General features: G+C 38.1%; 1 protein-coding gene across 3 annotated transcripts; it reads right to left on the bottom strand.

Moving 5' to 3' along the window:
- Positions 1-205: 205 nt before the first annotated feature.
- GNA13 (G protein subunit alpha 13) lies at positions 206-26,578 on the bottom strand. 3 transcript variants are annotated; one of them, XM_081953821.1, is made up of 5 exons: positions 25,592-25,702; positions 22,374-22,440; positions 21,640-21,863; positions 3,332-3,382; positions 206-2,135 (listed from the first exon to the last, which is right to left on the bottom strand). In XM_081953821.1, the coding sequence occupies exons 2-5, from the start codon at positions 22,420-22,422 to the stop codon at positions 1,563-1,565; spliced, it is 897 nt and encodes a 298-aa protein (XP_081809947.1). In that variant the 5' UTR covers positions 22,423-22,440; positions 25,592-25,702; the 3' UTR covers positions 206-1,562. The 3 variants fall into 3 exon arrangements, with proteins under 3 accessions (XP_081809947.1, XP_081809948.1, XP_081809946.1); XM_081953822.1 differs by lacking the exon at positions 25,592-25,702 and adding an exon at positions 24,868-24,952; XM_081953820.1 differs by lacking the exon at positions 22,374-22,440 and having other exon boundaries at positions 25,592-26,578.

Genomic DNA, 26,578 nt, shown 5'->3' with positions numbered 1-26,578 from the left:
GATCATTTATTTGCACTCTGTTGTCTGTTATGATTTTGAAGCTCTTTTCCTCCAACCAGCTAAACTGGTATTCACTGTAAGGCCACTATTGGTTTAAAAAAAAAAACCAAGAGGCACTTTAGATTATAAGATACTGCATCAGTTAACCATTTACCGGTACTGGACTAGGCCAATTACTGTTCAAGCATTCAATTGGCACAAAGACTTATTATCCTAATTTAACGAATGGCAACATTTATTTTTCCAAAATATAAAAACATTGATTTCCTTTTATAAAAATTACAGAGTAGTTGGGTTCCTTTTAGAACAATGACTAGATTTGGCCTGTGTAACAAATGAAACAAAGGGAAATTTGCTAATTGTTTTTGTTCTTAAGGAAAGCAAATATATATTTATTGCATTAAACATTAGAACCCAAGTGTCAATCCCTTTTGTAAATATCTTCTTTAAAGCTCAATATGGTAAAACCTAGAATAAAATGTATAATTAAAGATATTCAGAGTAACAGATAACACTGGCTTTTGACCAGTACCAAAGCATCAACAAAGCTATTATTTTTACTGATTATTTCATTGCAAAATTAAGTCTTCAACATATGTAACTTAGCCAAAAGGTGAAATGTTTTTTTAAAATTTTACCCTTTTTAAGGTGTCACTTGTCTAATATCATTCAGCTGCTTTACACTTTAATTCAATTTTAGGTTTTTTTAGTTAATATAATGGCCACTACTGTCAACTACAGTTGTATATACTCAGTGTTAGCTTTCTTTAATAAGCTACATTTGACATCTATAAACTGAATTACTGTTTGGGAAAAACAAATCTTGTGCTTGTCTTCCACCATTATCCAATTCACAGTATCTTAGTAAACGAAGAAAGGAGTGTTCTCAGACAATGGCTTATTCATGGCAACTGAGACGGACTCTCAAAACTGCAGGACACAGCTTTTTGGTTTAAGTTAGCTGAGGCCCAAATTGTAAAATCATGGGGTTTTGTCAAACTATATGATCTAGCAAAAACCAAACAAGACCAAGAATTCCTATGTATGATTCATTTTGACTGAAATACTCAGTGGCAATTTTTGTTTTTTTTTCTGGTACCATCTAAAAGCACTTTCTATTGGCATGGAAGCAGAAGTGCATTTGTAAACTTGAAATATAGGTTAATTATTTGACAAAGCAAAGCCATTTACCATATACAACAATTGGTGGTGGTTGTCTAAGTCAGGAAAACTCTTCAATAGCATTCTTAAAATCCAACCAGTTGAAAGAACTTTGCATGTTTCCAAATAATTTCATTCAAGCACATATCTACAAGTTAATAGTTTAGACTTTATAGTTGAAAAAGACAGAATAATTTAAAACCTGGAGTTAGCTTTAAAAAAAAGTCTATTAAAGGTTACAACTGATTCAAAATAATGAACAGGAAGAGATTTTGATTTTAAGAGAAATTGGCAATAAGAACAGCAGCAGCTTTTACCCACACATCATGAGGTCTGACAAGACCAGGTTTACTTTTTAAACTCCTGCTGTAAACTATTAACAGAAATCAGTCTTTTCAACATCACTGTAGCATGAGCTGCTTGAGGTTGTCATGAAGGATGGTATCTTTGACATCACGGAATACCAGACGAATATTTTCTGTATTAATAGCAGTGGTGAAATGGTGGTATAAGGGCTTCTGTTGCTGGTCCCGACGTTTGGTGCGAAAACAATCCACCAGGAATTTTTGGACATCTGTTAAATTGTGAGGGTCCCCTTCAAAATCTGGGAAATAGTCTTTGATGCTCACTTTTTGCACTTTTTCCTCAAGCAAGTCTGTCTTGTTTAGAAAGAGAATGATGGAGACATTGCTGAAAACCCGATTGTTGACTATAGTTTCAAAAATGTTCAAAGATTCTGTAAGACGATTTGTTAGCCGATCTTCCATAAGTACCTGATCAAACTCACTTGATGAAACCAGGAATAGTATTGAAGTGACACTATCAAAGCACTCAAACCAACGTTTTCTTTCTGACCTCTGGCCACCCACATCAACCATCTTGAAGGGAACATTTTTAATTTCAAAATCATACTCGTGTATTCCTTTTGTGGGTCTTCGCGCTAGCAGAATATCTTGCTGGGAAGGAAGATAATCCTGGGGGAAAATAATCTAAGTTGTTAATGCAACTACTGAAAAATAAAATAAATGATCTTACATTTGAAAAGAGAAAAAATGATTACATTTTAAGCATCCACAGAATGATTGTATCAAATGCAATATCAAAAATTAAAATAGTGGTAAGAATTAAGTTTTTAGCAAACTAATAATGAAATTCTTTATTTTAGATTTCTGCTTTATTGAGGTAAGTTGGTACTAAGTAAGGTAAAAATGTAAAGCAATGTGTAATCTTACATAATGTCAATTTCATTGGTCCTTGACAAATGAGTAATCTACTTCAACTTTATCTCCTTACTATAATATTTTAATAAGGGTATTTGAGTGAGAAAAGCATTGTATACATAAACAAATGGCATTTTTGCATGCTAACCAATAACACAGAACCCACAGGAACCCTCATTTCCATGCTTTAGACCTTTCTGCCAATGATAACTCGTAAAGGTATACCATATTTTTCACTCCATAAGATGCACTCCCCCCCCCCCCCGGAAAGTGGGTGGAAATGTCTGTGCATCGATGCCGGCCCTTTGATGAATAGCAGATGAGCCGCGGCAGCAGGGTCCATTAACAATGCTGAACCCCATCTCTTCTGTCTTAGTCATTGCCCACTTCTTCTGTCTCTTTTCTGCAGTGCAGGAGTCAATAGGCAGACCTGGCAAATGAGAGGACACTTATCTGTGGTCCTCTCAGGCTCTGTCTGATATGTTTTTTTCTTGTTTTCCTCCTCTAAACCTATCTTATGGTCAGGTGTGTCTTCCCCAGCACACTGGAGAATGGCCAGGTATTATATCTAGCTGGGGACTACCTAAAATGAATCCATTAATCAAAATCAATAGTCTTTTAAAATTCCTAAGTTAGTAACTCTTAGGAAATAGATGGATGGGTTTCCACTAAACTATTAGAAGTGGGTTAAGAATTATAGTTCAAGTGGCTTTGGAACAATCAGCAAACAGTGGACAATATCAATACACAATATCAATGTTTGACACTGGATTTTAGAACATCATCGGGTTTACAACATTTAGTTTGCAATGAAATATTAATTAAATGTAATTATAGTTTGGCAATGATGCTACATCTTATTATTGATATTATCTAAAGCTAAAAATAAGACAAAATTCCTTCTAGCATTTCATAGTAATACAAATACCAAATTTAGAAATAAAACTTACTGGCTCTCCAAGTTTATCCAAATTGTCCAGAAAATATTTTATAGATTCTCCCTAAAGTGAAGGATAAATACAATTATTAATTATGCTCTGAAACAGGCTTTTAAAGAACAATTTAATATAAAGTAAAGATTTGTGCATGAAAGTTGCAACCAAATTCTCAGTATATTTTATAGATGAATTAAATACTCATCTGCAAAATATACTGAGAATTTTGGTCTTTGACATACACTGAAATCATTGAGTTGATGAATTATGCAGTTAAGTACATTTATTTCAAAAGTTACAGCATTTATCCTTAATACTTGGTCTGTGGACAATGTGTACTGGACTAGAGTATGTACTGTAAATTGTCACCAATTTATAAATCCTATTTAAAGAAAGATAAATGAGGAAAATTACTTAGGGGGGGGGGGATTTCTACATAATTGCTCACAGAGGTTCCCCAAAACATTTTGCTTTCTGAACAAATTACAAAATGGTTCCTCCTACACATTCACTCTGCAACATTTATGTTTAAAATCTTATTAACAGAATCACTTCCATTGTGCAGGTCATTGTGCACCATCTAGTGAGATCTCTCTTTCCATATTATGCTCTTAGCATATGATTATATTTTAAGAGGAGTGCTGCTATTGGTCTATGGTTGCAAAAATCAGGAATCTGCTAGTATCATCTCTCACTAATGAAGATTATTAAAAGTAATACTTTTTTGTAAGCTGCAACTTATTTGATCAGATGCAGAGTGGCTAGATTGGTGTAAGATGTAAATTGGGGTGAGGTGGGTGGGACAAAGGAAGAGACAAGTTGGTTATGCAGATACAAGTTACCTGTGAGACAGTATCTTATCAATTAACAATTACATGTTAAAAAAACCCATTGTGTTTTTTGAGGCCTTCTAAGATTGCCTGAAACTTTTTAATAAATTGAGTTTAGCAATTTGTCACTTGATCCGCTGTCTCCCACTTTTCTACAACACTCACTTTTAGATCTGCTATGGAGTGATGAAATGATGAGGGGATTATCTCCATGTTTAATATCTGAACCTAAGAACTAACAGAAGGAAAGATAATTGCCTTCAAGTGATTTATAACTTAACGATCACAGAGATGGCATTCAGGAAGCACCAGAAGCCACACCCACCATTGAGGAAGACCCCAATAACAGCTTTAGGATGCGCTTCCTGCAGATCTTTTTGAGTCAAATATAGATCTATATACAGATAATGCTCAACTTATGACCAAAATTAAGCCAAAAATTTCTGTACCTAAGCATAACAGGTGTTAAGTGAGTTTTGCCCCATTTATGCCCGCCCTTGCTATAGTTAAGTGAATCACTATAAATGTTAAGTTAATAATAGTTCTTAAATGAATCGGCTTTCCCACTGACTGCTTGTCAGAAGATTGCAAAAGGTGATCACTTGACCTCAGGACACTGCAATTGTCATAAATATGAACCATTTGCCAAGCATCTGAATTCTCATCATGTGACCATGGGGATCCTGCAACAGTATTTGTGTGAAAACCAGTCAGAAGTCATTTTTTTCAGTGCTGTTAAAACTTTGAATGGTCACTAAACAAATTACTGCAAGTTGAGGACTACCAGTAGTGTTATCTGCACCCACTTTAAGGGTCAGTAGAGACAATGACAAAAGAAATTGTTCTCTGTGTGTGAGGTTTATTGAAGTTATTGAATCACAAAGAGTCCTTGCAACTATTCACAGTCCTAGATGTGCTTTAGTTCAAACAAATTGCCATAATAGTTGGCGAAGTAGCAATCAGTGGGCAAAAGTCAAGATGGGTGAAATACATTAGAAGTAATGTGTGGTATTGTAAATGACAGTTTAGTGGATCCAGACATAAACAAGAGATAAAACAGTGCTTCACACTAAGGTGACTGATACTTTGCTTACAAAGCAGATGAAGTGAGGGAACCATGACTTAAATGGTTAACACATGGCTGTTAGAACAGTGAAATCTCAACCACAGCTTTATGCTCTCCACACTAAAAGTGGTGCCCCCTAAAAGGGGGCATGGCTTACAAATGTTTGATGAACAGTTTATATTCTGCAAATTATCATATAGTGCTATCTGCTCTTTAAACTGGAATCGGCCATCAATAGAATAAGATAAGCTTGTACCATGAATTTTAAATTACTGCTTGGTATTAAAAAGGCTGAAATTTAATACTCTTCAAACCTGCCATTCACACACTGGCACCATTCCAGCCACTCCTACTTCTGCTTCTGTGTCTGCATGCTCAATTCATAATGATTGAGTTTTGAATCGTTCAAGTTTTATTTGTAATCCTGCAAAACACTAAAGTCTCAAGATCTGCCAATGTTTTTTTTTTGTTTGTCATTTGTCTTTTTATTGCTACAATCCAGTAGATGATTCATTACCATTAGCCCAGAAGCAGAATTCACAATGTGATTTATAGAACTCACAATGTTTGGAAGAACTTGAGCTGCATGTAAAGAGGTTCTATTAACTCTTTCAGTTCATATACTTAAGAATCATCTTAATGAGTTCAACTGCTATTATATATTATAATATATTACTCTTATTATATACTCTTTTCTACTGTTACCAGTGCTAAATGAACCCTCAATAGAAACATACTGGCTTTTTTTTTGCAGTAACGACAAACAATAACAGAGTTTTGTTAATTAAATTACTTATCACCAGCTTTTAAGCATTACAGCCAACTTTGTTGGATATATCAAGTATAATTTCTGAGTGAAATATCATGTAAGGGCTGAGTGAAACATAATGCCTTGTACAAAACTTGCACAGAGAGAGAGCAGTAATGATGCACTAGCAGTTCTGACATGTTCTTAAGATCTGTTTTTTTCACTATAGTTAGTAGGATGAGGACGAAGATGGTATTGCTATCATTTCTGAAATGGAAACTTTTGTCAGAGCGATTCAATTTTTGACTGATAAAGGAGTCAGTCAAACTGAAATTCATTACTGAAACCAGTAGGTGGGGGGTGAAGGCATTGCTTTCATTTAACATCTGTATATCCCACATTTGTTTTGGAGTCGGTGAATGGGGAAGGGGGGAGAGATGAGGAAGGGAAGTGCTTGGGAACTGACCAGAGAGGAACATTTCAACTTCCCAGGACTTTGTGTCTAACCACAAGATGCCCATCCTTGAAAAGATAAATGAGGGACACTCACAGTGAAACCACCAAGAAGGAATATATCAGACTGTTTAACACAATTTATCACTAATTAAATAAATATCATTATACTGCCTATATTAACCAGGTATTCAATATAAAAATATCTTTCACATCTAATTTGCTGTTCGATCATTTATAAAATAATTTTGCTTTCCACTTTTCCTTCTACTATTTCTATGCTTTCCCTTCTCTCCTTCCCTTCAGGTGCTTTCTCTCTTACAAAACTATGCTCCATACATCGGATTAAACAAATTGTGATCCACAAAATTTATGCAGCAAGTTTATTTGTTGCTCTTTAAGAAGCTAAAGTAATACTTATAAGTTATGCCTTCGTGAAAAAGCTAAGAGCAAAGTTACCTAAAAAATCTTAAGCATCCACTGAAGCAGTACATTATTTTCAGCAGGAAGATAAGAAACTGAACAGGCATGCATGGGTATGAATGACCACGACAACTCAAGTTCTTAAAGAATGCATATATTTACTTTCATTTTATTAAGATGGATCAGTAATCTCGAGTTAAATATAAATTATCAGGTTTAAATTAAAATGCAGACAAGTTTTTAATTCAGCAAAGTTAAGAGTCATAGGAAGAAACAATTCCGCATTTGGGATTTAGGAAAAAGTCTGATACTATGAGCAGTGGCTTATAGCACAATTTTGGAAGAATACGTGTTTTAATCTTGCATCAAGAAAGCCTACAACAGGTTGGTTACCTGTACCTCATTCTTTAAACAATTATCAGTGCAATCACACACAAGATTTAAAACTATCCAGCATCCAATTCAGAACATTCAGCAGAAACTTACATCTTCCTATATTCTATAAACTATTGGAAAGGTATATTTTCTCTGCATGAAATATTGTATGCAGCAGAACTGACATTCATACAGCAGGCAATTTGTTGAGAAAGGGCGTTGGTACCTGTTCAGGCAATCTCTGAAAATCAGACACAATTAAATGGAACACAAAAACGAAGGAAAAAATATAATTTACAACAAGAATATATGTAACTTTTGGGCCAGTGAATGTATTTCGATTTTTAGTATGTCATAGCACTTTAGCCATAGCAATAGCAATTAGACTTACATACCACTTCACAGTGCTTTACAGTCCTCTCTAAGCAGTTTACAGAGTCAGCATATTGTCCCCAACAATCAGTCCTCATTTTATTGACCTCAGAAGGATGGAAGGCTGAGTGAACCTTAAGCCGGTCAACATCGAGCTGCCAAACTGCTGGCAGTCAGCAGAATTAGCCTGCAATATTGCATTCTAACTACTGCACCATCATGGGTCTTTAACAAAATATTTACTAAAGGGTCTTGGTCTATCACAGAATACACATCAGACAGAAAGTAAAACTCCTTGTAACCAGGGTGCTATGTATTGGGCATCTGTAAATCTTGGCTTACATAATACCCACCCTACCCCCGCCTGTTCATAATACCTGCCCAGCTGTGCTCAGTAGAGCCTATCCACAGCACTGCCTATCTCCACTTGATTACTTAGTACTGGAGTTTAATGTGTTAATGACAAAAGAAGTTAAATTGAACAGAAATATCCACCAAAATAATTGCAGATAGTCATCAACTTACAACAGTTCATTTGTGTTCAATAGTGAAAACAGTGACTTGTGACTGTTTTTCACACTTATGCAGCATCCCTTCCCCGTGGTCAGGTGGTCAAAATTTAGAAGCTTGGCAACGACTCATATTTATGATGGTTGGAGAGTCCCTGGGTCATGTGATCGACCTTCTGACAAGCAAAATCAATGGGGAAGCCAGATTCACTGAACAACCAGGTTACTAACTTAACATCTGTAATAATTCAGTTAACAACTGTTGCAAGAAAGATCATAAAATGGGGAACACACACTTAACAAATGTTTCACTTAGAATATAAATTTTGGGTTCAACTGTGGTTGTAACTCGAGTACCTGTAGTTACTTGTGTATGTGCATATTTATCTCTAGCTAACATGTTAATAAAAAAAAACTTCAGAGTAAAACTGAAAAGTAATTTAAAAAGAAAAAGAACCATTGCATTTCTAATTTCCCCCATTTTATACGTCTGCTAATTTACAATATTGTAGACATTAAGCCCCCTTAGAACCCCAACTGTAAATCATTATATTTGCCATGTTGCATGATATATTTTATGTATGGGAACCTTTCCTACTTAAATTTGCTGAAATTTATAGTTTACATAGAGACCACACATAGAAAAGAAAATTAAAAAGAATGATTCCCATGCATGCATCATGTATCCTCCACATAGCTATTAAAAAAAATACAAGGGCCTGACTCCATCTGAAGCCCTTGAAACTGCTAAATAAAGGCTGCCCTCACTGACTACAAAGTTAAAAGAGGCTATGAAGATAAGTGCCCTATTCTCCAAAGAACCATCCAAGGTGTACTCCCAACTGCAGTGCAACAACGCATTAACATCAGAGCCATCAACATCAAAAACTAACAGTACTGGAAAAAACATAAGAAATAAAGAGAAGACATAACACCAGTGCAAAGTGGCTACAGGACATGAAAAAAGACAACAGCAGTCTTCCAGAACAGGAACCAGTCACCATCACAGTAGTAAAGATCTATCAGTGGGCAAAGAACATGAAGAACTTTACACCTACTGGCTAAAGAAACTAACAGCAGTGCATGAATGCCTAGCAGCACAAATGAACCAGCTGCTAGCAGTGGTCTCCCATCCAGTCTGGCCAATGGAAGGAAGAAGAGTACTGATCATGAAAGAAGTGCCATGCAAGTCAAGCCCCTGCAAGGGATGTCCCAGTGATAGACAGCTGAAGTGGCAGACGTTGGGAAAACCTACCAGTGATCAGATCCACAGAAACAGGGGCCTACCACTCTAGATAGAACTCAAGGTGCAGATAGAGGCCTCAGATACGGTCCAAAACAAAGTGTTTGGGTGTAAGAAGCCAGCAAGAAGTACTTTAAATGATACAGCCAAGTAGTTGGCATTATAAAGTATATAAAAATATTAGCATAGTGTATAGGCTAGACCAGCGGTGTCAAACTCGATTTCATTGAGGGCCACATCAGGGTTGTGTTTGACCTTGGAGGGGGGCAGCGGGGGGAGGGCTGGGTGTGGCCTTCTGCCAGTGAAAATGGAGCTTGAGGGGTCATGTGTTTTAGGCAGGGACAGCTTGCAGCCCTCTGCCAGCGAAAATGAGATAAAAAGAATCTGGACAGAAGGCTGCAGAGGACATCCCAGTTGAAAATGAAGCTGTTTTTGCAGGGTCACTGCTGGCCAGTCCTTTGCTGTTTCCAGGGCAGTCCCGCGGGCAGGATCTAAGCACCCCATGGGCTGGATCTGGCCCCCGGGCCTTGAGTTTCAAACCCCTAGGCTAGACCTTCCCAAGTCCAAAGGGAGATTTCACAGAAAGTCATGGAGAATAACAAGGCTAAGATCCTGTGGGACTTCCAGCACCACACAGGCAGGGTACTGGCCAACCAACAGATTAAATGGCAGTAGACAAGGACCAGAAGACAGCAGTGGTGATAGATACAGCAGTGCCAAGTGACAGCAGCATCAAGAAGGAGTATGAAAAGCTGGAGAAGTACGAGGACCTAAAGTAGGAATTGGAGAGGATGTGAAAAGTAGAGCACTCAGGTCTGTGACTCTAAGGTTGGAATGGCTCCAACAGATCCCAGGAACAACATCAGAGCTCTCTGCCCACAAGAGCGCAGTGCTAAGAACAGTTAAGAGACTGCAGAACCCACAAACACCCACTCCTCTAGTAGAACCACCCAGATTTAGGAAGACACAGACCCCAGAGCATGAGAAGGGATTTTTTTAAACTGCATATCTTCCAAGTTCCCAATCAAATATTCTAGGAATTGTATCTGTCTTGCAGTGCTGAACAAAATGTATTCTCACTGCTGTAAATATATATTTATTAAATTATGATATTTCTTGTTAATTTTTGCTGAGATTATACCTAATTTAAAAAGTCGTAGTTTTATTTTAAATTGAAATTCTAATTTTCTACATTGTACTACATGAATACCGTATTTTTCAGAGTATAAGGCGCACCAATGTTTTGAAGAGGCAAATAAAAAAAAAAGGTTTTGCACTCTGCAAACCTCCCAAAAACGGCTCATTTTTCACGAAAACGGGCCTTTAAAAAAAAAAAAAAAAAGAGCATGAACAGCCCTTAGGAGGCTTGTAGAGTGATCCGGGAGGTGAGGGGGCAAAAACAAGCAAAAATATGGGCCATTTTTTGCTCATTTCTGCCCTCTCCAGCCACCAGGAGCTCTCTGAAAGCCTCCTACAAGCTATGCACGGTCATTTTGGTGAAGGGGGCGGGGTTTCAGGAGGCAAAAAAATGTTGTATTCAGTATATAAGATGCACCCAGATTTTCAACCTCTTTTTTGAGGGGAAAAAGATGCATCTTATACTCTGAAAAAAAATATGGTACCTTTCAAATACTTTGGGGTATTGATCTTTTTCACGGTATTTGCAACCCTTATTACTGCATGATATATCTAGCTTAGATAATATTAATGGAATTGTGTAGCATTTATAGAACATTTTGTGTCAATTTTCTTTTTAAATTATAATTTGATGTACATTTTATAGATTTGGTCCATAATTCTTCCCATTGTTACATTCTAACTATTTCTTTAAAATTTACATCCATTTTATCATATAGTTTTTATATGTTCTGTTTATCACATCTAACTAAAGTTTACATATGTGCCCAGATGGTTTGGATTTGATCAGCTAATTTTATCTTTTTTTCTTAATATATCTTGTTCTGATCCGATTGTTAAATAAAACACACATGAATAATACTGCTATTTGCATTTCTGTGTTGTGTAAGCCAGTCAGCATTATATTCTCTATCTAATTCTAGGTCTGAAACTTGCTTGGAGTTTTGTACATGAAGTCTGTAAAGCAGTCTTCCTTGTATCTTTGGAACATTAAAATAAGCCTTTACGAAATTCTCTTGGCTGGTCTTTCGCCAATGTTTCTGAATAATCATGGGACATCTGTTCTTTTGTTGAATTCATCAGAGCCAAGTTCAGCTACAGCTCCCAATTCCCCTCCACTTTTCCAGTTGAGAGATTTGAGTAAACTACAGATACTCACTGTTATGCAAACTAATTCATATTCAACAAGTATGTTATTTTCAAAGAAGCTGTATAATGTGCTTTTCTCTGCAACTGCAAATGAAGAAAGCTGCACCAAATATTTTAGTTTAGTTACTCAAATGCTGGTTCCTTAGGTACAGTGATAAAGGAGGTATTAGTTCGTTAATATCACAATGCATTATAACATCTTATTTTTCTTCTTCTTCATCCTCCTCCTCATATCATCATCATAGTTGCAGCAACCTGTATCATCCATCAATACAATATAATAGCAGAGTTGGAAGGGACCTTGGAGGTCTTCAATCCTCTGCCTAGGCAGGAAACCCTACACCATTTCAGACAAATGGCTATCCAACATCTTCTTAAAGACTTCCAGTGTTGGGGCATTCACAACTTCTGGAGGCAAGCTGTTCCACTGATTAATTGTTCTAACTGTCAAGAAATTTCTCCTCAGTTCTAAGTTGCTTCTCTCCTTGATTAGTTTCCACCCATTGCTTCAGTGCCAGTCAATAATATTTGTGATACATTTTTAAATGTTCAGTTGACTGAGTTTCATGTTTAATGAATAAAATAACAATAACAATAATAATAATAATAATAGCAGCAACTGAACTCAATAACCACACTGTTCCAACAAAAAGTCAAGAACAACATTCGAGGTGAATACATCGAGAGTGAAAAAGTGCACTCAATGGAAGAAATACCATCAAAGCAATCAACATCTAGGCAATTCCAATCATTAGATAAACAGCTGGAATACTGGATTGGACTCAAGCAAAACTAACAGCAATGAGTAAGAAGACCAGAAAAATAACAACAAAGAATCATGCCCTTCATCCTTGAAGTGACATTGATAGACTCTATCTAGGAAAGGCAAATAGGTGGGCTTGGAATTTTTCAAGTACATCAGATGGTTGAAGAAGAACAAAGGGCTTTGAAAGAATATTTGAAGGACAATGAAAAAGATGCACCAAAGTTAGTACACCAGGAAGGCTTACTGACCACTGGAGAGACCAAACTGGCCTACAGGAAAGACCAAATGAAGAACAGAATTAAAGCAAAAAAAAAAAAAAGACAAATCTATGGCCAGCATATAAAAAAAAAATTGCAGGGAAAGCAGATATTAAGACCTGGCAATGGCTCAGAGCAGGAAAGTTGAAGAAAGAGACCAGGGGACTACCATAATTCTGGCTGCAGAAGACCAAGCCTTAAGAAGAAATGCATATGAAGCCAGAATTGAAAAGATTGCAACAGATAATAAGTGTTGCCTACGCAAAAAAAGCCGAAGGAAAGGTAAGTTGGTGCAAGATGATCACACAAAGTGACTATAAGCAACAGTATGAGAAAGTAGCAACAATAGTGCACTAGAAAATCTGCAAGAAATATCATTTTTCTGCAAGCAAAAACTGGTGGAACCATAAAATAGAGAGAGTCATAGAAAATGAAAAAGCTAAATTGCTCTGGGACTTTAGAGTCCAAATACACAGACACCTGCTACATAATATCCCAGATTTAACAATTGTTAAGAAAGATTTTTAAAAAGCCTGGATAGTGGATTTGACAATACCCGGAGACAGCAGAATGGAAGAGAAAAAAATGGAGAAGATTAAATGCCTTATAGGAAAAAAAAACCATTACAAAATGCAATAAACTCCCACCCGTCCTGATGACAGCAACCGAAGCAACCACTTGATGGGCTTCACATCTCCCTGGCCTGTTGGTAAAACCATGTCTTTAGGGCCTGGTTACTACATCTAATGCATCTAATACATGTACAAACTAGGACATAAAATAGCAAATATCGCCAAATACAGTTTTCTTGCTTTTACCAAAGAGAATTACTTCTAGTAAAATCATTTTTAATTTGATTTTATTTGGGGTGTGTGTGTGTGTGTGTATAAATTTTAAGGATTACATATATATAGGCTTGTGTTGGATAATGTAATCCTTAAAATTTATAGCATTTTATTTAGTCTTCAAACAGGATATTGAATACAATTCAAGGCTGTGCAAGATATATTCTTCTTCTTCAGTATGAACGTAACTAAATCATTAGCAAATGGTCATGCTATTTTTGCTTACATTGTATATTTCCTCTTAACATTTCCTGTGTTTGCCTGACATTCTGAAAAGAAACTAAGCTCTGATAGAAAACCAACTCTTGCAAAAAAAAAAAAATGGAACTAGAATCGAACTGGTTGCTGTTAGCTAATTTGTGAAGGCAAGAATCAGTGGGGTTTAGTCCTGTGGCAAATCTGTGGCACACTGTTTCAAACTAGTATCTAAAAGGTTAATGTTGGGAAAAGATTATCTGAGGCATACAGTATTAGAAATTGGCAAATGAAAATATGTACTATTAATTGTCAACCTTTGAAATTATTCTGAAATAGTCTTATTGCATCTTTTTCTTCTTTTCCCATATCCCACATGACGACAAAATGGAAATTAATCCAAATTTAAGAACAAAATGCATCTCAAAAATAGATAGTATATGTTGTGCTTTTAAAAACTCTTTGGTCCTAAATTTTCTACTTTTGGCCAAATCTACATGCAATACAGAGCTTAATACATATGGATTCTAAACCAAGATAGATATTTACTACTGTCTTGACCTTGACAGTCACTATGGTTTCCTTTGATAGCTGCCCTGGGGGGGGGGGGGGGGGGAATGTGCTTGGCTTTGCTTTTAGCCTTGCTGCCCCCCCCCCCCCTTTGGAGGTTCCTCTGTGCCTCTGGCAGGGCTGCTGGTGATAGCTGCAGGGACCAGATTCCGGTTTGTGTCCTCGGAAGAGCAAGGGGCCGCCATCTTGGAACACATGGTCCCCTGCTATCCAAAAAGGTGATTCGCGCCGAAATTCAAAGGGTGCTTCAATCAGGGGCTTGAAAAGCGGCTTGTGCTGCAAAGAGCTGCCATGCCCCTTGCTGCCGGTGGAATTAGCCTTCTGGAAGCGGCGGCTCGTAAATGAGCTCTGCTCCCGGCTCCCGCTGTGATCTGGTGAGCTTGCAGAGGCTCAGCATTGCACATCAGCTGGTGGTCCTTGCTGTGTGCCGCCCCTGGGGGCTAATGGCAACCGCCCCTAGCCCCACCAGGCTTTCTGTGAGTCTCCAGATACTCACCCAGGCAGTTGTTGGTAGTATTTGCGCTTTTTAAAAAAGTCTCTAGTTTTTTCCTTAGGATTCTCAGGAGTTCCAGGATGGCACAACCGCCCAGTTGAGGGCTGAGTCAATAACTGGGCAGTACCTGGTGACCAGGGCATAGCCCAAAGAGCTTATCTGACTCAGCCCAATCAACGAGAGGACAAGGTCAACCCATCCTGGATACTCCTCCGCTCACTATGGAGAAAGTTCAGCTCTCTATCCATGAGGTAATAGTGCACCTCAGATGTTAATGTTTCTACTTCTGATTTAGTAAGTAGGCATGATTTTCTGAGCTTTAATGTTCAATCCATCAAGTTCTTGTTTTAAAAGTGTGTGCATGTGGATGTTGCACATACATGGCATTTGTTTCAGCAAAAGTATCCTAATGGTGAAAGGGGAATAAATTGATGTATTTATTTATGAAACTGCCCATCTCACATTAAGTGACTCTAGGCAACGTACAATTAAAAGCACAAAGAACATAGCATACATCTCTTGGGATTGAAGGATAATACTCTGGTCACACAAATCCAAAAATAAAGCAAAAAGCAACTACCCCACTAATAGTAATAGATCTCATGTAAACCTGTGACCCTGGGGAAACCAGGCAGGATTTCAGTGTCTTACGAAAAGCTAATATTATTAAGAAAAGCAAGATGATTTTAGTGTAAGGGACCAGAAATAGACCCTCTACTATATTTGGTGGGAAGAGCAAAGGTGGTGGGAGAAACATGGTTCCCCCCACCCAAATAGCTTGGCCCCATGCCATGTATAACTTTATAGGTGATACCTGCACAAGAAGCCTACTAGGAGGCAATGCATCTTATGGAACAGCAGTGTACATGAATGTAAAAAGAAACACCCCAAATTACTCATGCCACTACATTCTGGCCAACCGCAACTTCTATGTGTTCTTCAACACTGCTCTATCTAGAGCAGTGGTCCCTAATCTTTATGGCTTATGGCCCCGCAGAGGGTGGGGAAGAAGTGGCTTACATGAGTGGACCCTTGTACACTTGCGTGGCCCAGTTCCAAACCAGCCACAGCCTGGTAGTGTGACACTGCTCGGGGGTTGGGGACCCCTGATCCAGAGCATGTTACAGCAATCAAAATGGTAGCTAACTAAGACATAAATTACCTTGGGATCTAGAGATTCTCTCTTCCTATCAAGAACTTCCCTCTCCTCATTGAACATCTCTACCGCTCCTCTGAGATGAGGGATCCTCTTGTTCTGATTTTCATAAACCACAATTGATAAGTGACAAGGAAATAAAAAACTGACAAAATATTGTCTTTATCCTTTCTGGTGGCAGAAGTGTTTGGTGAGCCCAGTACCATTTAAGGAACACTTTTATTGGGCAGGAAGGAAGATGACTGGATTGAAAAATGAACTGAAGTAGCTGAAAATCTGATCTACATTACCACATTTAACACTAGCAGTAATATAGTCTGGAATAATATATATATATATATATCCCTTATTTCAGATATATCCATGTTGAAAGCATCTATGTGAATATATATTGTTTTAACTTTTCTTACTGAAAAGAATGTACATGGAATATACACTATTCAGAATCATTTGTAATTATTACCACATATAAGCCTAATTTATTTATTGTATGTTTATGTATGTGCATGTCTGTCTATGTACATACATAGTAAAACAACTGGATTAGAACAAGAAGCAATGGGTGGAAACCAATCAAGGAGAGAAGCAACTTAGAACTGAGGAGAAATTTCCTGACAGTTAGAACAATTAATCAATGGAACAGCTTGCCTCCAGAAATTGTGAATGCCCCAACACTGGAAGTGTTTAAGAAGATGTTGGATAGCCATTTGTCTGAAATGGTATAGGGTTTCCTGCCTAGGCAGGGGGTTGGACTAGAAGACCTCCAAGGTCCCTTCCAACTTTGTTATTGTATTTATTTATTTATTTGTATTTTAAAAAAAGCAATTACTTAGAATGTAACTGATAAGCAACCTGGAGATTTAAAATATGCCACACGTTAAAGGCAATTTATCTCCTGTTCACTTTCTGAAATACTGACATATGAACAACTGAATGTGTAGAAGAATAACAACACTTTCTGGTACTGTGTCATTCAGTTCTTATTACTGATGTTTGTCAGAGACAGGAAGTAAAAAGGAAGGGAAAGACTATGATGCAAGAAGTTAGTGCAAAGAAGCAATTCATACTTCCAAACTTGGCTGAAAGTCACATGTGCTTTTCTGTGCTCAGAGTACTAAATTTCTATGCAGGAAGAGGCGGTGGAGGATGTGCAAGGATGAATCTCTTTCCTCTGCTTCCTCTAACATACTGAGAAAAGCTGTATTCAAAATAAACTGTGAGTAACTAGTATATTTGCCTTCAAAGCAAACAGTATCCAAGCTGAAATGTAGAAAGCAACTCTCTAAAACCATATATAGTATATATATACTGAATATATACCACATATACTGAAAAACAATCTAATAGGCTTGAATGTACCATTATAAAAAGTAATCTAAAAGGCAAACATTATCTTGAAATTGTGGAAAGTCCCAGCAATCTATGAAGGTATTGCTTTGAAAAGTATTATGATATACTTACAGTGTATTCCTCCTATTGAATCAGTCATTTATTGTCCTTTCATTCCCAATTATTATAACTGACACTCAGATGCAATAACATTAATATTAAATGCATTAATATATTACTGCTATTACAGAATATGCGTTCCATATTGCACTTATAAACTTTTTCCTTTGGGTTAAAATGTTACATGTTCTAAAACTGAATCTCTTTTTTGGAAGGGAAATAGAATTAGAATTAATACAGTGCAGGAAGCTGAAGCCTTCATTAAAAAACATTTCTCCCTCCTAGAAGACGAACACAGGGAAAGTAGTGAAAAGGGTAGCAAGGTACAAGATATGAAGGGGGGGGCTGTGGCTCCACCTGGGGACAGGGAGGAAAGAGCAATATCGAAAAGGCTCAGGTCACAAAAATAAAAGTATTTGAAATATTTGTAATTGTTGATATACTAGAAAGTGACGAAGGAAAAGATGATTGAACACATGATTGATACAATGTAGAATAAGATTCTGTTTTTTGCTTATCTTTTATACGTTGTTTTTAATATTGTAAAAATTGTGAGATTTGGAGGGATTTCTACCACTAGCGTGGGAGCTGCCAAAATTTTCTATGTACCCTCTTACCTTTCCCCAAAAATGTTTAAAAACCAAAAAAATTCTTTAAAAATAAAAATAAAACTGAACCTCTCTTGAAATGACTTAACCTTTGTGGTTTTGTGGACTATGGAAACTGCATGTATTGTTTTGTTACATATAAGTGCTTTACTAAAAATAAATAAGTGACAAATCAAAGGTCAGCAACTAATTAGGTGGCTAATGAAAAATATTCCCAATGTTATTCACAATTATGTACACTGATACTCTTTCATAATTAAAACATTAAATTTGCCTCAACTAATTTAGATTGGGATGAACAATTCCATTATTTTGGCAATCATTTTTTAAAAATTTGAACTTAAGAAATTTGGCTTTTAAACAATTCTTAAGATTGCATTAAAAAGGGATAGCACCAAAACTATCCCTGTCGCTGTGGCTGCTTGCGAAGGCTCCTGGATTGGGGCTGAAAAGGTGAAAGCAGAAGCAGTATGCTTTGTCCCATATTTGGATAGACCAGGTGGCAGTGATAAAAAACACTTAATCTCTCCACTGGCGTAGGCAACAAAACGAGGAGAGCCCGTGGCTTAGAGGTTAATACAGCTACAGTATTTTTCGGAGTATAAGACGCACCTTTTTCCCACCAAAAAGAGGCTGAAAATCTGGGTGCATCTTATACACTGAATACAGCATTTTTTGCCCCCGAAACCCCTCCCTCTTCACCAAAATGGCCATGTATAGCCTTTAGGGGGCTTTCAGAGAGCTCCTGGGGGCTGGGGAGGGCAGAAATGAGCAAACAATGGGTCATTTTTTGCTCAATTTTGCCCCCCTCAAGCCCCCAGGAGCATTCTATAAGCCTCCTAAGGGCTATTCATGCCCTTTTTTTGGAAAAAAATAGGGCCGTTTTTGCCCCCCACCCCCGGGAGCACTCTACAAGCCTCCTAAGGGCTATTCATGCCCTTTTTGGGGGAAAAAATAGGCCTGTTTTTGGGAGGTTGCAGAGTACAAAAACTTTTTTAAAAAAGATTGCCTCTTCAAAACCTTGGTGTGTCTTATACTCTGAAAAATACGGTACCTAATATGTAAGTAGCCGGGGTTTGAATCCCAGAAGGGTATGGCTAGCTGACGAGAGCTAAATGGTTTGAAATAAATCTATACTAGTCTCCCTTTATTTCTTTGTCGGTAAATATGAATTCAACACAAAAAGAGGTTGCCGCAAAAGCTCCTGGATTGGGTCTTAAAAAGTGAAAGCGGAAGCAGTATGCTTTGTCCCATATTTGGGTAGACCAGGTTGCCCTGATAAAAAACACTTAATTGTCTAAATACTTTAATCAAGTCATAGCAAGAGTTCTGAAGCGTTAATGTTCTTATTTAAATGGGAGAGAGGAGATTTTGCAGTTAAAGCATTCATGAACCATGAAACTGTAGACTTTATATTGGTTTAAATCCAATAATACTCTGTGCAAGTAGAAAATCATTTTCATACATTCTGTTTCAGTCAATTCTGCTCTCCTATAACATATCTCATGGCAGTGTGGTTTTTTTTTTCAACTGAAGACGTTTTTCAAAGATGCAAGCAGGACAACTGTGTTAGCAGGGGGTGGGGAAGTGTGTACACCACCACTTTTGACATATTGTGATGTGATAAATAATATGTCATCTATGGTACCAATATATTTACAGTGACATCACCTGTGCATACTATTGTTTTAAAGAAAGATCTTAATTTAAAACAATTATACAGAAAACCAGCAACTGCAAAGCAAATTATCAACTGAACTCACATCAGCTTAGTAAATAAGGAGAGCAATTGGAAATATCCCAGAAAAAAGGCAAAGGTAAACTGAGTGAAATTAGTCTTTGGCCTATGTACTTCCCCCACTTCAGCTCTCTGATTTGTTGGAAATCCTTTTGTAAAACAATGTTGTTGTACAGCTAGCTCCTGGTCAGTATTCAGGCCAGCACGACACTTTTTCTTTTCAATGTATTGTATATTCTTCTATACCTTCCCTCTTATAGATCTTGATTTTCTATTTTTAATTTTCCCAAAGCCATTCAATGTTCTACGGTCAAAGAGCATGGACACTCCCATTATATTGTTTGGATTCCCCCTCCCCAATCTTATATTTATTTCCCTATTCTTTTTTAATTCTTCCTACTTCTGCAATATGCGAGTCCCTCTGAAATATTCTAGTTTACTTCTCAATTCCCACTAATTCTGTTCTGGATACTGAACTGTCACAATGTAGCATATGGATTTGTTATTACCATAAAATAAATCTAAAATAAAATGTTTTGGGAGGGGAATGTTCCTATTGAAGGACTTTAGTCTACCTGCCATATTACTTTTTAGAACATGTATTAAAGACAATAACACTTGCAACAGAAGATGTATAGCTGACGACTAAACTTTTTAGTCTTTGATAGTCTGTAAGCTTACCATATTTCTCGGAGTATAAGACGCAACAGAGTATAAGACACACCATGATTTTGAAGAGGTAATTTAAAAAAATAGTTTTTGCACTCTGCAGACCTCCCAAACCCTCTGCATGCCTCATTTTTTTGCAAAAAAAGGGGGAGGGCATGCAGAAGGTTTGGGAAACTGGTAGAATGTTCCTGGGGCCTGTCCCCCACCCCCAAATGGCATGTTTTCTGCTTCTTTTTTTGCCCTCCTCAGCCCTCAGGAGCACTTTGCAAGGCTCCCAAAACCTCTACACATCAATTTTTCCAAAGGGGGATGGGTTTCAGTAGGCCAAAAATGCTGTATTCAGTGTATAAGATGCACCCAGATTTTCACCCTCCTTTTTGAGGGAAAAAGGTGCATCTTATACTCCAAAAATACAGTAGTTACTTTCTTGCAGATGTTACTTTACCCAGCTAGATAACATCACCAGTATGAGGGAGAGGGATATATATAAATGGGCTTTATCTCCATGAATCTATTGATTACTGATTTCTCTGAGTACCAAGTTTCCAGAAATTAACTAACATTATTGGATTTGGATTGATTTAAAATGTTAACAGTTTGCCAGTTGAAACTGTAGCTAAGTCAATTGCAAAACTGTTACCGATACCATTTAAAAGATACAATCAAAAGCCTAAGAAGGAAACAAACAGCCTAGTTAGTACACCCACCCACTCCTCCAAGCAGTCAGCACCCAATAAATCAAGAAACAGCACCAGATGATCAACCGGGGAAGAAACAATTCCCTAATGAAGGAACCATCAAGGAGGTAACCATACCCAAACCAAGACTGGCAGGGTAAGCCACTATATATATATAAACAGTCAGAAAAGTCCAGTCTCTTTGCACTGATAATGTTATCTAGCTAGGTTATGAAATGTCTGCAAAAAAAAAAGAAAGAAAGAAAAAAAGAAAAAAAAGCAGCCCAGCTCAGAAAGCACCAAGAACTGAATGAAGAGGAAATAGGAAGTCTCACTGCATGAACAGAAATATGTCTGCTGAATATCGGTTATAGGTCAACATTTAAATTCTAAACCTTGTTATAGTTCTGCATTTTGGCTTTACAGAAATTGTATTTACTATTCTTATCCTTATGCCCATCATTTAACAGTACAGTATTAAAATTCATGTTCATATAACAAAAAGTTTACCCAAAAAACCTCCATTTCATTTATAAAAGATTTTAAATTGTACTATCACAGTAACTACAAAAACATGAAGAGCTATGTCCCTTACCAATTGAAATTCTCTGCGTCTGTCATAAGCATGCTGGATACCACTGTCTGCCCACAAAGCTCTTACTGTTGGAAGGTACTGTAAGAAAGTATAGGTTTGTACCATCCCTTGCACCACTTCTGAACGGGTATCAAAGGCCATCATCTTGTCGCCATTTGTTTGATTAGCAGGATTTCCCCATGGAATATGAAGTTTCTCACGAGCATCCACAAGGACTCTAACACCTTCAACAAAATTGAAACTATGTGTTAGTTTCCAAAAGCATTTACATTAATCTTAATAACTGATTACTCTCGAAACACAAAACATGACCCATCTATACAGACAACTTCATATTCTCACCCAAAATGTAAGTAACTATAAATGGAAAAACATATATGCAGACTACAAATAGGTAACAATTAATCCCAAATCCACTATCGTAGCCTGAACCAGGTTATACACGAGGTCTCTGATTTCCTTTGATTTCACCTGCCCTTGTACATATAATAAATACTTCTAAAACTTTTTTAAAATATAAAAGTTTCCCAAAGTATGATCATGAACACTTTCTTTAAATTATAAGTGATGGCCACTCTAAAGCTGAGTTGAAATCTATACACTTATCATTCTGATTCAAGCAAATTTCGAATCACGTTTTACAAATTTTAATTTTCTAGTAAAAGGTTTAGTATTGCTCATATTTATTTTCATATATGCAATTCCAGACATTTAAAGTAGCGAAAATTAATTACATGCTTCTGGGAGTTCTACTATATTCAACTCAGCAGTTTTACATCTCATAAACACGCAGAGAAACAGCTGCAGCAAACAGGAGAAAATGATAAAATATAGATTAATCATTCTCATATATGTCAAAGTTTAAATGATTCTAAGATGCAACAAAAATTCAATTAAATGCATTGGATTTAATTTAAAATACAAATAAATGTGACTACATTTTAAACAACCTTTTTGATGTTTAAACACCTAAGAAATATTTAAAAATAAAAATTTTAAAAAGCAAAATGTGTATTAATTGGTTCAAGACTGAATGGGATATTGGTTTACTGCATTGCTTTACCATTGTCATAGATTTGTTAGTCTTATATTAGCACTTCTCTTTTGCTAAAGATGAATTAGGAGAATGTTTTATGCACGCATGTAATATTTATTAATGTTATCAATATGTCATTATTATAAGCACAGTGCACTTTGTATAGTTCACTATGGTATTTCATATAATCATTATCACATGATACTGTCATAAAGCATAAAACATGTCCAAGATTACAACAGCCAAGAACAAATTGTTTTCTGGTTTGAATGTATTATCAATAGTTTTTTATCCACAAGACCCCAACGTTGGAGACCCAGGTTCAACTCTATTTTCAATCACTGGGTAATCTGGGGTGAGTCACTCTCTTAGGCCAAACTATGTTGCACAGTTGGTGTAGGCGGAAATTGGAAAAGGGAGTACTACCGGTATGTATATTGCCTTTAACTCCTGGAAAGGTGGGATATACATCTAAAGAATAAATAAAATTAAAGGAAATGTCTTGATTTTTATAGCAAAATGTAGTCAATTTTTGTTTTACAAAAACGATGCTGTTGACAAGACAGGCTAACCTGACTCAATGCTAGAGACAGACAGCCTAATGCCTTCCATGTATTGTGAACTGTAGTTTTCATAAAAATTGTCCCATTATCAAGGAAGAAAGTTTGAGAATGTTTGTTTTTAGTGTATCCAATAATTTAGAATAGCAATTAGCAGTTGAGGTTTTATATATATATATATTCGTAGATTTTCACGGGTGTAGGTATGCTGGTTTTGTTGTATTCGGGTCTTTTCCCGTGTAAGGTTGAGATTGTCTTTGCAATGTTTCGGCAGGATCTCACCTGCCATCTTCAATTTTGAGCCCACGCTTGAAGATGGCAGGTGAGATCCTGCCGAAACGTTGCAAAGACAATCTCAACCTTACACGGGAAAAGACCCGAATACAACAAAACCAGCATATATATATATATATAATTTAAAAGTACACGTCAAATTATTTATCAAGAAATATATACAGCTGTCAAACATGAAAAAATATATTAGTGACGGAATGAGTGTAAATCACAAAAGATACTTTGTATTATAGTGTACTCTTCTATTAGCAATATTTTGTAGGAGACTGTAATAGTGGCCTTAATACACCAGTATGTATGTAACAAAACTAAGTGCATTTCCGCTGCACTCACTGAAAAATGATTTTGTTTATTCATTCAATATATAAGCCATCTTTCAAATCAAACTCTATATTTAAGCTAGCTTAGATCTTAAAACCACCACATAATGTAAACAAATATAATTGAAATATTTGAAATTGGTTTTATCTTCATTTCCTAATAACTAAATATGAAAATGATGTCTATTAGTTTTCAGTGTCAAATAATGTCTATTTAAGCTACAATCTTAAATTGTAGTGCAATATGTTATCATATATTTCCAGATTTCTAAGACATGGTGATAGAAGACAACAAATTAGCTGATATTCAGAGTTGTTTATATTTCTTGAATGGCATTAAAAGACAAATTATGTTTGCTGTCGGAAAAGTCCCACATTTATTTCTATGAATTGCTACTGCATGATTGGAGTTAAAGCATCCACTAGTGCCATGCCCACCATTCTCTCATTTACTTATCCTTCAAAGTGGTTTCCCTCCCTATCCCTCCAAAATCTCTTTTCACAGTTCCACAGCATCATGTCACAATATAAAGTGTTACCTCCATGATTGTAACTTGCAACAAGAATTCAGATGGATTTAATTGAAAACGCAGTACATCTTTGCGCTCAACAACACTTTTCACGGGTAAGAAATATTTGTAAAAGCAAAATGCACACTAGGCACAATATTTGTTTAAAATGAAATACATGTATAGATGAAGCTGTACATCTATTATAATGCTACCCTAAATTTCCCTTTGTATTCTTTGGAAACTGGCCTTCCTCACACATTTTTCCCCATGTCCAAATCAAAGCAGCCTTAGGGGATGATTTCAACATTCCACCAACCACCTCTCAGAGGCACATAATGTACAGCCCACCCTAATTTTGCGATTCCAGTAAGAATGCCTCCAAACCTATATACTTATTTTTTTCCACATATATCCCCCCCCCACTCTATCAGCCTCACCGCAAAATGCAAGCGCCCGTTGCAACTTTTTACACAGACACAAGGCCGTCTGACACAAAAGCTACTTACCGCCCCCAAACGCCATCCCGTCAAGGCACCGAGGACGACGCCTCGCAGGGCACAAAGAAGAACGATTCTGACATTCACCCCGAGGCCTGATTGAACGGCTCCCGCATCTCTAACTCACCCACCCACCCCACCCCCACCCACTCCGTCCAGGCCACATCCGCCAGACCGGACGCCGATTTCGCCCAACTGCCTCTTCCTCGCTCCGATCCGGAAACCGAGGCGAGGACGGGGGCACCTGCCCTCGGATGCTACCCGAGCCCGGAGCCCATTTCCCCTCCCCCCCACCGTTCCACCCCCACCCCCCACCGTTTTCCCCCTCTCGAGGGTCCTCAAAAAGTGCGGCCGCCAAAGAGAATCAACCCAAAGTGCGTCCGGCGGAAGGAAGGTGGCCGCCTCAGCCATGCTTTCAGGAAAAAAAAAAGGGGGGGGGATAAGGCGTGACTTTTCTTTTCTTTTTCTTTTTCGCAGCCATGCAAGAGCAGATTTCCTTCACGGGGGGGGGGGCTTCGGGCGTTGCAACGGCTTCTCCTCCACCCCGCCCCCAGTCAACGCCGGGGTTTCTTCGGCTTTGGATCTTTTCTCTCCCGAAGCCGCCTGTCTTCTCGGGGGTTGGTCGCTCGAGCGCGACCGCCCCGCTGCCAGTTGCCCCTCCGAGGGAATCGCCTCGGCCAACCCGCCCGCCCGCCTCCCTTGTGCAGCCCCCCCCCCGCTCCCACAACCGTACCCTTGATGACGTTGCTGTAGATGGTGGCGCGGAATTCCTCCCGGGCTGACCGGTCCCAGTCCTGCCCGTGAATGATGCGCATCTGCTTGAGGAACGTACTCTTGCCGCTTTCGCCCGCGCCGAGCAAAAGGATCTTGACGAGCCGTTTGACGTAGGTCTTCTCGCGGTACAGGCACTTATCGATCGCTTTGGACCGCCGCTGCTGCTCGGCCTCGCTGCTGTTGAGCATGCAGCCGGGGAAGCAGCCCGACAGCGAGGACCGCGACGGCAGGAAATCCGCCATCTTAGCGAGCACTGCCAGCCAGGGAGCGGCCGCAGCGGCCCTGCACCGCTCTGCGCCTGCGTGGTACCCGGGCCACTCACTCTGGCCCCGCCCCTCCGGCTGCCCCTATGACAGGAGACGCCGCTCGGAGAACGACGCGTCTAAGAATGCCCAATCAAAGGGGCGTCCTGCTTTCACGTGGTACCCGCTGCTTGTCTTCTAAGTTGGTTGGCCCCGCCCCTTGGGTCTAGCACGTGATCCTATCATCTGGTCTCTGTGTTCGGAATTTCCCCTTCTTCGGATTTGTCACGTGATGGGTTTTTTCTTTTTCTTTCCAGGGGCTGATTGTTTTTTTTCTTAAAGGCTCGAACTCGTCGTTGGGCTGCATCGGATGTTTTGGCGTCTCGAGCTGTTGCCTCGTTATGAGCCTCGGCTGATCTCGAATCAATTTGAATTTTCCCCTCGTAGGATGCATACCCAGAATTTATGGCATATTAGTTAACTTCGTGCAAGGTGTGCATTTCTCCCCACTTCAGTAATAGTCCAAAACGTTTCAACAACCATCATTGTACCGTAATCAGATGCGACAACATCACCCAGAAGGCATCAAAGGGTAGCCTGGTAAATTGGGAATTCTGCAGTCTTTGGGCCATAATCAAGGAAGTATTCCTTCATAAACGTAATCTCTTTTCATTCATGTTATTCACTTTCTTCTGAGTTGCTCT

Source organism: Natrix helvetica, assembly GCF_964273705.1.
Source record: "Natrix helvetica genome assembly, chromosome: 1".
In the NCBI taxonomy this organism is placed as follows: Eukaryota; Metazoa; Chordata; class Lepidosauria; order Squamata; family Natricidae; genus Natrix; species Natrix helvetica.
Note: the sequence above shows the minus strand (reverse complement) of the source record. Positions and strands in the feature narration are given on the sequence as shown.

Coding starts and splice junctions, on each gene's coding strand:
- GNA13 (XM_081953820.1), bottom strand. CDS start 25,874: ATGGCGGATTTCCTGCCGTCGCGGTCCTCGCTGTCGGGCTGCTTCCCC. Junction 21,864..25,591: donor CTACAGCAACGTCATCAAGG/GTACGGTTGTGG, acceptor ATTTTGTTGAAG/GTGTTAGAGTCCTTGTGGAT. Junction 2,136..3,331: donor TGGATAAACTTGGAGAGCCA/GTAAGTTTTATT, acceptor ATTTTCCCCCAG/GATTATCTTCCTTCCCAGCA.